General features: G+C 39.7%; 1 protein-coding gene across 1 annotated transcript; it reads right to left on the bottom strand.

Moving 5' to 3' along the window:
* Positions 1-5,303: 5,303 nt before the first annotated feature.
* Positions 5,304-12,254, bottom strand: FAM200C (family with sequence similarity 200 member C). The gene is made up of 2 exons (XM_081230866.1): positions 11,850-12,254; positions 5,304-7,736 (listed from the first exon to the last, which is right to left on the bottom strand). Exon 2 carries the CDS (start codon positions 7,684-7,686, stop codon positions 5,905-5,907), a length of 1,782 nt encoding a protein of 593 aa, XP_081086992.1. The 5' UTR covers positions 7,687-7,736; positions 11,850-12,254; the 3' UTR covers positions 5,304-5,904.
* Positions 12,255-13,517: the final 1,263 nt, after the last annotated feature.

Below are 13,517 nucleotides of genomic sequence, written 5' to 3'. Positions count from 1 at the left end.
GCAGCACTGGCTCTCCTGGCTCTCTGGCCTACTGGCCCACCCTGCAGATTTTGGACTTACCAGCCTCTATAATTACGTGAGACAATTCCTTCTAATCAATCAGTCAATCCTACTGATTCTGTTCTCTGGAGAACCCTAATACAGTAGCTAAATGGTACAGTAGATCTAGGAATGGAATCGATAGGCAGTCTACTAAAACATTGCTTGATCTATGTAACGAAAAACCCCAGGGCTGGTGCCCAGAAATCTGACTAAAGTCACTACAGAGAGAGTCATAACCTCTCCTCCAGTTTCCAGACCTAAGCCAGCTGTCAGATCCAGAGCCCCTTGATTGAAGGACGTGCTGAGTTCCCTTAAGAACTCCACGACACCGCCACCAGTATACACTAGAGACCTCCTCCAAGACTTCCCCAGAAACCTGCAGTCTTTAATAGATGACTCAGTATTATGAAAAAAGGAAAGCCTCAGATCTTTTAGGGATTAAATAATAGGCACTGGCCCTGAATTGATGCTAATTCCTGGGACCAAAATACTACGATGGTCCACCAGTCACAAAGTGAGAACTGGTGGTGGTCAGATAATGAATGGAGTATTGGCCCAAGCTAAAATTACAGACAGCCTAGTAGGTCTGTGAACCCAGAGGTTATATCTCTAGTTCTTAAATGTGTAATTGGAATAGATACATTCAGTTCCTGGCAGAACCCCCAGATTTGCCCTCTGATCCATGGAGTGAGGCCTATTATGGTAAAAAGGGACAAGTAGAAGTCCCTAGAAGTTCCCTTCCCTACCAGGGTAGTAAACCAAAATCAACACCACCTTCCTGGAGGAAATTGCAGGGATTAGTACCACCATCATAGGCTTAATATCTGTCATATCCCCATTTAAATTCACCTGCTTTTCCTGTGCAGAAGGTTGTTGGATCTGGAGATTGACTATGGATTACTGTAAACTGAACAGAGAATAACTCCAGTTGCAGCTACTGTTCCAGATGTGTATATCTACGAAAGAGAGTCAGCATAACCCTTGGCAACCCATATACCATTAGTGATCTGGCAAATACTTTTTTCCCCTCTATATCAATTTCAGTGAATAACGCAAGCAGGTTGTTTTCACCTTGCTGAACCAAGAGATCACCTTCACAGTTCTGCCCTAGGGCTACATAGACTTAATGTCTGTGATAATCTAATCTGCAGAGATTTTGATCATCTTGACATTTCACAGATCATCAAATTTGTCCACTTCACTGATGACATACAGATGGCATCTGATAAGAAGGTAGAAGCAAGTACATTAGATGCCTTGGTAAAATGCGTGAGTCAGAGAGTGGGAAATAAACCTCATAAAAAGTCAGGGACTCATCTTGGTGAAGTTTCTAATGTGCAAAGGAGTGTATGTTAGTCTGCTTGGGCTGCCATAAGAAAATACCATAGACTGGGTGGCTTAAACAGCAGAAACTTCTCAGTTATGGAGGTTGATAAATCCAAGATCAAGGTGTGGCAAGGTAGGTTTAATTCTGAGGCCTCTTTTCCTGGCTTGTAGGAGGCCGCCACCTTTCTGTGTGCTCACATGACCTCTTCTTTATGCGCCAGAGAGAGAGCAAGCCTTTCATAAAGGCATTAATCCCACTGGGCCAGGCTCCCACTCCCATGACTCCATCTAAACCTAACTACCTCCTCCCAAAGGCACATCTTCAGATGTCACACATTGGGGCTTAGGATTTCACCATATGAATTTGGGGGTGAACACAGACATTCAGTTCATAACAGAGTGTGGCAACAAACTGACACCTGTGGAATTTATTGGTCTTGTCATGTACTTCATCACTCAGAGGCACCTAGTCTGTTAGAATGATAGAATGAGCTACTTAATACTCAGTTACTTGCAACTGGGAGACAAGAATCTAAAAAGATAAAGTTCTATAGTTCTATCTTGTAGGATGCAAATGTGCTTTGAATTGGTAACCTATGAATATACTTTTTTTTAATCCCCCAAGCCAGAATACATTGGTCTGGGAATCAAGGGATGGGCACCTAATAATTCACAGAATTTTTGCTTCCCATTGCTGTGACTGTGACTCTTGATATTTTGGAAGTCTCGGTTCCCGAGGGAGGAATGCTTTCACCAAGGGACGTAACAGTGTTTCCACTGAACTGGGAGTTGATACTGCTGCTGACCGTGTTTGGCTTGGGCTGTGGGGTTAATGCCAGTGGGCCTGAGATTGGTCTGGTCAAGGCATGGCATGTCCTGATGAATAGTGTCGCATTCTAACTGTGTATCTGAGGAGTTTCAGGGTGGTATCAATTTGTTATCGTTGTTTACTGTAACAGTGAGATAGATGCGACTTACACCTGGAGACTTCTTCTATACCCCCTCAATCCCACAAAAAAAAACCCAAACCTTGGTGGTTGGGGCTAGTCATTAGGCAACAGAATAGTTAATGGCACTGTTACTAAATTTGAGGAGCTGAGACTGTGTTTTCCTCATTCTGGAGAGAAGGTAAGAGCATCTTTATTTGTACAGAGGATAGTTACCTCTTAAGAGAACCACAAACCTATGTTTATTGTATAGAAATTCAATTATGGATAGAAGGATGACTGGCCAAACAGATGGGCTGTGCTGGTTACTAAGCTCTTGTCTTTCAGCCTCAGACCCACCCTCTACATGTCCTGTAGTCTGCTTTGTCATGCTGGGGCTGGGACCTCACAAAGTACATTTCTTTATCACCTAGCTTTCTGTTAGGCTCTGCAAATCAGGGGTGTGAGAGACATGGTGGAAACGTATTGGAAGGACCAGGGATTTACTCCCTCCTCATTTGCTTTCTACTGCTGACAGTATCCTCCCTGCAGTGGTTCTTCACCCTGGCAGTGAGAGTTAGTTTAGGAGCAGCAGTTGGTTTAAGTTTTCAGTGTTTTCACACTTCCAGAGCCGCCTCATCCTACATGCTCAGAGACATCAGCAGGCTGGCACCCATTCTTCAGACTTTTGAGCTCCTAAGACAGTAATACCAGTCAGGCAGGGCCTCTTCCTCAGACACTGGAGTCTCACTTCCAAGGGACCCCTCATCCAAGCTTTCACATTTTAATAATGCCAGCCTCTTTTCTTGTTCATCTAGCCCTAGTGATGCTGTTTCCTTAAAGCCAAGCTTACAATATTTTGGTATAATTTAATGCTGAAGACTATAATATAACTAAACTATAGTTTAAACTATAAATATCCAGACCCTATCAAAAAAAAAAACCTGAGATGTAATTTATATATCATAAAGTTCACCCTTTAAAAGTATATGTTTATTTGGTTTTGATTCCCATTGGATTGTCTGAAAACACTGACCTATTCATTCACTTCAAGTGGCTTTTGGTATCTTAGGAAAGCAGCCAAGATGTCAAAAATCCACGTGGTCAAGTCAGTTTTAGGCAAAAAGCCCTTTTTATCTTCTCTTTCCCACTGTTTCTCAATGATTTCTTGCAGTCTGGTAGTTGTTGGCTCCATGAGAGTTGTCACCAATTTTGTCACCACCAGAGGCTCAGGTGGGGCATTTTAAATTTGAGCTACTAATCCCTTTTCTAGAGATGTTTAAAATCAGGTATTTGGGAAAATCTGTAATGAGAGTAAGTTTGCTTTCAACCAGTCATGAACTGAGAGTGACATCTGCTGGTCATAAAGATTATTATTTATATTGTCTTGACTCCTTTTTGCAATTTATCGACGACCTCATATTTTGAAAATATAAGAAAAACAATTATGTCTTCCTTGGAAGAAAAAGAAATGAACACATAGGACTTATATATGCCAATATATGTACCACTGTGGAAGACTTTTTAAATTAAAAAAAAATCTAAGTTTCCTCTTCATTTTATCAGACACAGCAGTCTCATTCATTTGATCAGGGGAAAATGAACTGTTGTAGAATTTGAAAAAGAATTAAAAACTCGGTTAGCCATTTCCTTTAAAGTGTCCTTTGGGTTTTTGTTTCAGAGCAGAAACTAATGAATTCAGTCTAAGAGAAAACTGTAGTGGACCTAACAAAAGACTGGCTATCTCAGGGTCGTTTGCTTTTGGCATTTCATCCTAATCTTGCTATTGTATTGTTAGGTCCCAGGTTTCATTCGTACCCTTGCTCCCATTCCTACTTCCTTCCTATCTTTAGATATGCATACATATTAAACTTTATACATACTCTTCCAGATTTATTCCTGTATTAGCTTTGGAAATTTCCTCCACCGCTCTTGATGTCAGATTATACTGGGAAAAATTAGGACTTACATTTTCTAACTATATTTTTATAGAAAAGAAGGCATGTATTTATATTTATTGATAAAGCATTTTGATGGACAGTGATAAAGTTTAGTTTTGTGTAGGGAATATAAGCTTCAATTTGTGTACTCAAGTGGCATCTAAATTTGATAGTTGGACTTCATTCCCCTTCAAGTTAAAAAAAAAAAATTCAAAAGTGCTATGATTACCCACCTTATAAACTTTGTGGATACCCCTGATTCTTTCCATGTGATAAATTCCTAGAGGGAAAAATCCTCAATCAAAGTGCTATGAAGAATCAAGAGGAATGAAAATTAGTAATATCATAACAAAAAAATTGGAAGTAGTAGGAGAGGATGGATGTTTTATAAATTCAGTCCTTACCTATTATCTAGAGGAGTCAACACATAACTTCTAAATCTGATAAATCAAAACTGGCCTATGTATTTGGTATAACATATTACTTAGATATATGGGTGGGACCACAAAATGTTAAAGCAGAAATGGTTAAGGTAATTGGGTAGGAAGGGGACTGTGGCTTTTCATTATAGGACTCATTTCTTCTCCAGCCTTGAGCATATTGTACTTGGATAAAACATTAAATTTTGAAATAAAAAATGTTAGTTTATTTACATTTAAAAATAAATCTAGCCAAATTATCATCCAGGAAAGTATATTAACCTAGATTCCCATGGGGAACTTTTTGGTGGCCCTGAATTACTACAGTGACTTCATGTCAATTTATTATTTATATTCTGATCCATTCAAAAGTTTTGAACTATCTTAGAAAAATGCATACAGCATAAGGTGTAAAATAAGTGAGGAAACTGGGGTAAAGGAAAAATAAGTGTAGGAAAAATAAGATGAGGTGAGAGGACCAAAGAATCCATCAGAACCATATGGAAAGCTGGTTAAGAATGAAGATCCTTGATCTTGTCCAGACCAGTTAAATTAGAATCTCTCAAATAGGGCTCTGGGATCTCCTCTTTAGCAGCCCTGATGACTTGGAGTCTGGATGTAATTTAAAAGAAGACAAAGAGTGACTGACAGGATATTAGGATGTTTATTAATGTCATGGAATTTAGAGCATAGGAACTAAGAGGAATGGACATTGTGAGACTAACTCCAAAGAATACATTTAAAAATAAATCTTACCAAAAAAAAATCTTACATTAACTAGGACCATCCCTTCTCTCACTATAACATTTCATAATCCTCTTCTGATTTCATTAACCTCCCCAAAACAGCCCTCAAGGACATGGGAGGACTCAGTCTGTCATTTCTTCCTTTGACTTTTAACATGAGATGCCATGTTCTGGGAGGTCTTTTTCTCTTGGCTCTATTCGTAGCCTATTGTACCATTTAGCTTGGATATTGTGGCGCTCGAGTGTCTTTTTTTATGTATCACATCAAAAGGTTAAACAGATACTTAGAAGAATCCTATGCATCAGCAGCACTTAATCTTTTCTGCTGCTTGTGCTTTTATTCTCAAAACATATTTTCACGTCTTATGTGAAAATTAAAAGTTAAAAATGCTAAACTTTTAAAGGATTTGGTATATCATAAATATAAAAGAGACAGAATTATAACTTAATTTTACAATGGAATTAAGAATATATTAAAAATTATACATTAAAAAAGTCTATCAGCTTACAGTGACTTCTGTAGCTGTAGTTTTTGTTCAATGATGTCTGAAAAACGAGGAACTTTTTTTGAAATAGCCACACGGATGTCATCACTCATATTCAGGTAGCTTCTGGGCTTTGTTTTAAAATGCAAAAGTGATGAAAATCCCAACTCACAAAGATATGTAGTTGCAAACGGTATAAGGATTTTTAGAGCTGTCTTTGCTAGGCTTGGAAACACTGTGAATTGAGCACACCAGAAATCCTCAAGCTTCATTGTCTCAAATTCCATTAGGATTTGGCCACTAGCTCGTAATTCAGCAAGATCATTTTTCATTAAATAGCCATCATCGACAAAGTCCAAATTAAAAAGAAATGGATCCAGTATCCATTTACTTGCCTCATCAAGATCTCCAACAGAGAAATATCCGTGGAAGAAGTTGCTCAACTGTTGCAGGTGCACTGTTATTTCAGCTGCAATGCATAATGCTTCATTATCTGAAACAACGATTTCTTCAAGAAAAGGAAAGTTGGTAAAATTTCTTTTCTCAATTCGCTTTAGCCAAAATGGAAACTTCCTAACAAAAGCAGACAACTTCTCTCTAGCTGATACTGTGTTCACTCCAGTCCTTTGCATAGATGCACTAAGTTCATTTAGGTGTTTGAATAAATCTGCAAGGTATGCTAGGTGAATTTTAAACTCTTTGTTTTCAAAGCCATCAACTAAATTGCTGCTTTGGTGGTGAAGAAACTGATTTATTTCTTCATACATTTCAAAAATATGAGTAAGTATTTGGCCTCGGGAAAGCCACCTCATTTCAGTATGGAAAAGGAGAACACTATACTCTATTCCAATTTCTTCAAAAAAAGCCTGAAACAGGCGATGATTTGGAGCTCGCCCTTTGATAAAATTTATTACCCTCACCACGGTAAAAAGAGCATCCCTCAGTTTTGTAGGCAATGTCTTTGTGACAAGTTCATGAGGGTTCAATAAACAATGTGTGATCACGATATGAGGTACCTCTTTTTTCATACAGGAAACAAATTCTGAATTTTCTCCTAGGATAGAAGAGGCACCGTCAGTACAAACAGAGCCACATACATCGAGTGCTATCTTATGCTTCAAAAAGAAGTCTCTGAACAGATTGAACACAGCTTTTCCCTTCACTGTTAACTGCAATGGTTCACAGAATAGGAATTCTTCTACGATCTCCCTTTCCTTTATGTATCGCACAAATGCCATTAGCTGACTGCAGTCATCCATGTCTGTTGTCTCAGCAAGCTGAATACCCACTTTAAGAGGACTGGCTTTGATATCTTCTAGAACTTGCTGTAAGATATCCTGGCTCATTTCATCAATTCTAGAATGGATCACATCATCTGATAAGGATACCTGCTGAAGCTTCTTTTGTGCATCTGGTCCCAAAACTATTTGTGCTATTTCCAGTGCACAAGGTTTCACTAATTTTTCAGCTATCGTATGAGGATTCTTCTCCTTGGCACATAAATACGCAAACTGATATGATGCCTGTAGTAAGGTATCCTCCTGTGATGCAACTCCAAATGCTTTCAGGGTTTCACTCTGATCAGATGGTGCTGGCACATGTTTCAGGCTATTGAGATCGTGCCCACCTATACCACCATGCTGTCTGTTAAAATGGTCAGACAGTTTTGATGGTCGGAGGTCAGCGTTTGAAAATACAGAGTTACACAATACACACTGTGGGCGCTGAGTTCCATCAACCTCCGTTGTACAGGTGAACCAGTAACGAACATAGTCATCGTCCCATTTGCGTTTCTTCGACATGGCACCCCAAAATTCTCACGTAGTATTCCAGAGGTGTCGCAGACTTTTTGCTTTGGAAGTAAAATATAACCCAGACATTAAAAACCAGTGGCTAACTGAATTAAAACAAAGCCACATCACATGCCATCCTGTCATCACTGTACATGTCAAGAAATATCCTGCAACATGTCAGTTCAAAGTAAGCCGTGACAGCATCACAGTCCGACTTAAACCTAGCAAACTCACAGCTAAAGCTCTGGAGTAGATACCTTGCCAGCAAGTTATATACGAGAGATTAGGGCTTTTGCAAATTGTGATTACCCATAAATTCTCTATTGATGAATTGCAGTGATGGCTTAATTTGTTTTCAATGATGTATGTTCCAAACAAATCTGGTACATTTTGTATCCCCAGAAAAGGCATCTCACTACCACCCCCTTCTTTGCATCTTATGCCGAGGATGTATGCACACCCCCAGTTATGAACTAGTGAATAGAGAATGGAGTAATTCACTAAGTACTGTAAGGAAGGGCAGATTTTGAAATGGTGGCCAGTTCTTTCTAATAGTTAAGGATTAAACAGGTCTATAAAACTATTTGATCCTTGAGTGGCTTTGACTCCAACTTAAGCAGAGAATTTCAAACAGGTCTGACCAACCACCCTTGACACAGAAGTAGGATACACACTATCAGTCCATGATTCACACTGTCCATATAAAAAAAGCAAAACAAGTTGCTCAGGAGAAACACAACTATTCTTGTTACTGAAACTTCAGAAAAAGCTCTCTCATAGAAGAAAAGCCTTAATGACAGTATGACAGGATGTAGAAGGCAGTGGTTCTCTAGTTTAGTAAATGGAGGAATCATATAAGTCTCTTGCTAAAATGCAGATTCTTGGACCCCAACCTGAGATATTCTGATTCCCTAGCTCTGGAGTAGGGGCCCCAAATCTGTATTCTAAATAAGCATTTTAGATAATTCTCATGAGTAGTACCTAGAACAGTAATCTCTAACAAGAGATGCCTATCATAATCATTGGGAGCCCCTTTGAAAGTATACATGTCCCTATATCACCTCAGAATTAATAAATCATCATCTCCAAAAGTAGGACAAAAGAATCTAAAATAAAGTTGTCCAGGTGATTCTGATACACATCCTAGTACATAGACAGATTTAGAGAAATGAAACATATCCTCGGGCCAATTCCTAGCTTACAGATGTTCTAGGTTGCTAAGTAAACACTAAATGCTTTAACAGGCAATTATGTTTTCTGAGTTGATGACAACTTCTTACGAAAGTTGAGGGACCTAACATTTCTCCAAAAAAGACATATGGATGGCCAAAAAATACACGAAAAGATGCTCAACATCACTAATTATTAGAGAAACACAAATCAAAACTATACCTCACCTTACACTGGTCAGAATAGCTGTCATCAAAAAATCTACAAATCTGGCTTCCCTAGTGGTGCAGTGGTTGGGCGTCCGCCTGCCGATGCAGGGGACATGGGTTCGTGCGCCGGTCCGGGAAGATCCCACATGCCGCGGAGTGGCTGGGCCTGTGAGCCATGGCCGCTGAGCCTGCGCGTCCAGAGCCTGTGCTCAGCAATGGGAGAGGCCCGCGTACCGCAAAAAAAAAAAAAAAAAAAATCTACAAATCTGCTAGAGAGGGTGTGGAGAAAAGGGAACCCTCTACACTGTTGGTGGGAATGTAAATTGGTACAGCCACTATGGAGAACAGTATGGAGGTTCCTTAAAAAAACTAAAAATAGAGCTACTATATGACCCAGCAATCCCACTCCTAGGCATATATCTGGAGAAAACCATAATTCGAAAGGATGCATGCACCCCAATGTTCATTGCAGCAGTATTTACAATAGCCAGGATGTGGAAGCAACCTAAATATCCATCGACAGAGGAATGGGTAAAGAAGATGTGGTACATATAATACAATGGAATATTACTCAGCCATCAAAAGGAACAAAATAGTGTCATTTGCAGAGACATGGATGGACCTAGATACTGTCATACAGTGAAGTCAGAAAGAGAAAGACAAATATCGTATAATATTGCTTATATGTGGAATCTAGAAAAACGGTACAGATGAACTTATCTACAAAGCAGAAATAGAGTCACAGATGTGGAAAACAAACTTATGGTTACCAAGTAGGGTAGGGAGGGTGGGATGAATTGGGAGATTGGGATTGACATATATACAGTACTATGTATAAAACATAACTAATGAGAACCTACTGTATAGCATAGGGAACTCTACTCAGTGCTCTGTGGTGACCTAAACGGGAAGGAAATCTAAAAAAAGAGTGGATATATGTATATGTATAACTGATTCACTTTGTTGTACAGCAGAAACACAACATTGTAAAGCAACTATACTCCAATAAAGGCTAAAAAAAAGTCATAAATGAAACATTAAAAAACTTTTAATTTAAATTAAAAAAAAAAAAAAGAAAGTTGAGGGACCTAAAAAGAAAGACATGCCTTTTTTTCTTTCTCCCTCCTGAGCAATGAGTAAAGGTGTAATCCACAGGTAGACTCAAATACACCTTAGAAAACATTTCTATCTCCCACGTAAATAAGTGATCCCCTAAATTTCCAGAGTTCTGTGCCACAGAATGTGGCTGAAATAATGTAACAGGAGTACATTTAAATCCAAATGCCCACTTTGGCCATTAAAAAAAAATCACAGTAAGTAAGCCAAGAATATTAAGGCATTAGCTTTCTAGAGGCTCTGCCAAGAATGACTAGTTGTAAAATGCACTTCTATGTAACTAGTAAGTTGATCTGCCATATGGTTGTTATCAGTGAGTTTAAAATTGGAAGATGTCTGCCAGTCAGTAAAGACAGTTTAAAGTTTAGAGTTGATCTTAAGCGTTCCTTTATCAAGTGATGAGACTATGGGCCAACTGTGTTTAGAACCTCTCCTAACTGATAACAAAATGATGATATAAGCATAAAAAATGCTTATCTTTCTGTATTCTGTTACGTATATTTTGGGGAACAGAGGGAGTGAAGGAAAAAGCTTTACTTCAAATGATTTCTCACTAGAAATCATTATAGGATGAGTTTAGGGTCCATTGTTCCCCTCTCTGACTATGCTACTCATGCTACTCAAGTATATTCTGATTGAAGATTAACCTGTTTGGAAAATAATTTTTAGAAAAATTCATCCCCCTCAAAAAGGGAGAATAGGTAGCAAGAATTTTCAAGATCCTCAAAGATGAACTTACTGCCCAAGAGGCTTTCTTGTGTTTTAGAAACTCACAATTTTCACTTGCTCCTTTGTGGTATTTAGCAATCACAATATCCTAAAATATGTAAACATTAAAAAAGCATCATCTTATTAAGGAATTATTGTTAACTGAAACTGTGATAATGGTATGGTTGTGTTAAAAAAAGTCTTCATTTGTTAGAGATACAGACTTAGTTATTTACAAGTGAAATGATGTCTGGGATTTCCTTTGAAATACAGTACTTTAGCACACATACACAAACACGCACACACACACAATAGGGTGGAAACAGAACAGGATTGGCCTTGAGTTGGTAACTGCTAAAGCTGGATGATGGGTACACATCATTACACCATTCTCACTCTATGTATGCTGGAAAATTTCCATAATAAACAGTAAAATAAACAAAAAGGTTTACTTATTAAGACAGACATAATTAGTTTTTAGAATGATTCTTCGGAGAGTTTGTTGAAAGCTATCTGAAGATGCAGAATGAAAGACCAGATGTAACAGAGTAAAATGTTTTGCAAATTTATGAAGGGTAGATACGAAAAAGCATCACAATTTAGAGAAAAAACAGTCAGTTACAAGGGAACGTTAACGTAACAGAAATACCTGAGGAAGCCTAAAACATCTATTTCAGCAGTGACAATACTAAAGTGCAGTTGTAAACCTAAAACCCCAAACCAAACACAATCCAACTTGTACCTGGCCACCGCCTATGCCCGTCCATGGTAGGTGCCGGTGTCCAGGGAGGCAGAGGATTGAATCATTACATTTTACATCGTTAAGAGCAAAAGCCAGGAGAGAAGTGACGGGAATGCAATAGCTGAGCAAATGCGCCAGAGGCAAACGCCTGGGACCCTGCCTTTGTCACTTAGGCTGGGACCTGTCCAAGCTTCAGTCCCTCAACCGGGGAGGACAATGGTACCTACCTTATAGGGCTGTTGGGAAGTTTAATTATGAGAATGCATGTAAACAACACCAGCTTGTACTGGTAGGACCTGTTGGTGTATTATAAGGACGGAGCGTTTAGGAGGCGGCCCGGCGAGCTAAGGACGCCGGCGGCGCGGGAAGAAGACTCTGCTCGGTCTCCACCCGACGTCTCCGAGCCAGAGGAGCGGGCCCAAGGGGATGCTCGGGCTTCTTTTAGGCGCCCGTTTCAGGCTCCAGTTCGCTCTCCGCTCAGGCTGGGGCCCAGCCTCCGGGCGCTGGAACCAGTCTAGGTGGCGGTTCCTCGTGTCCGACTCCCGAGCAGGACCCTGCGGGGCGCGGTGAAACAGCAGCGCCTGCGGTGTCCCCCGCTCTAGCCGCCCGGGGTTCCATCCGGGTTCTCGTGGTGGGGGTGGGGGCGCTTCCCGCCCGCAGACCGGGCGAAGCGGATCCCGGCACGCAGGCGCACTGGCAAGCGGCTGAGGGCCCCGCCACCCTGAGTAAGGAGCACGCGCGCTGGTTTTCTTTTCAGACGGGGGACTTGGAGCTGGGGATTTTTTGCCTATTGTGTCTGCCAGAGAGGATGAATCGTAGAATCTCGGGAATGGAAGGCCCTGTAAAGCCCACATAGTTCTACTTTCTAAAGCACTGCAGATAAAATTTTATATTAAGTCAGGCTTTGAGCTTGGCGATTGTAAAGCTTCAATAATTAACCATTTTCTATGTGGAATCAATGAGGAAAAAGGGAGCGCATTCTACTTACAAATTAAACATTCAGGCAAATGGGACAAGCTGTACATTCATTAACATACTAATGGTGGAGGCTGAGCTTGTGTCCTCTCGCCCATGCACGTTGCCCTCCTCCCACTTCCCATTAATTAGAGCATGTGGATGAATTTGCTAAGAATCATCATTCATCTTAGAGAAACGATTTTAAATTTTATTTAAAATTCTTTTTAACAACAGACTCCTAGAGAAATAAACCCATATTAGAGAGATTGCAGAGAAAAACCCTAAAGTAGAAATGAGAAAAAGTTGAAAGAAACAAACCTAAATATAGCCCTCTTTCCTATTTTGAAGGTATTTAATGAAATCACATTTTACTCATTTTTGTATAGTTAGTCTTGGGAGAAGCATCCCACAAGGCTGGGGGAGGGGGAAGTGTCAAAGAATGTGGGACAGATACTTTATTTTCAGGTATTGAGGGTGAACCTGATAAAAAGATTGAGAGCCTGCTTAAAGTTTCTGTCAATGAGAGAAATTGCAAAAGACCAGTTTGGTCCAGAAACCTGGGCCTTAAATGCTAGAGAAAGGAGTAGGCTTTAGAGTCAGAGACTTGAGTTTATGTTCTGGACCCAACACTTTTTACTGTTAGGACTTGAGCAAACCACCTGGACTCATTAAGTCCTTATGCTTACTGTGAAATATGGATATCATCCATTACTCACCCCATGAAATTCTTTTGAGGAGATAACATGTGAAAATTACATTACATAGTTCCAGCACTCAAAAGGCAGCTATAATTGAGATAATAAAATCAAAGTTCATATCTTGAGTAATGTCCTAGATATTACCTTTTATCCAAAATGAAACAGAAATAAGACATGATTTCATATATTATAGAATTCTTCCTAAAATCAGAGTAACTTAGGTTTCAAGAAGAGGGAACA

Source organism: Mesoplodon bidens (assembly GCF_964165515.1).
Source record: "Mesoplodon bidens genome assembly, chromosome: 4".
In the NCBI taxonomy this organism is placed as follows: domain Eukaryota; kingdom Metazoa; phylum Chordata; class Mammalia; order Artiodactyla; family Ziphiidae; genus Mesoplodon; species Mesoplodon bidens.
This window is presented reverse-complemented; position numbering and strand designations above follow the sequence as displayed.

Coding starts and splice junctions, on each gene's coding strand:
- FAM200C (XM_081230866.1), bottom strand. CDS start 7,686: ATGTCGAAGAAACGCAAATGGGACGATGACTATGTTCGTTACTGGTTC.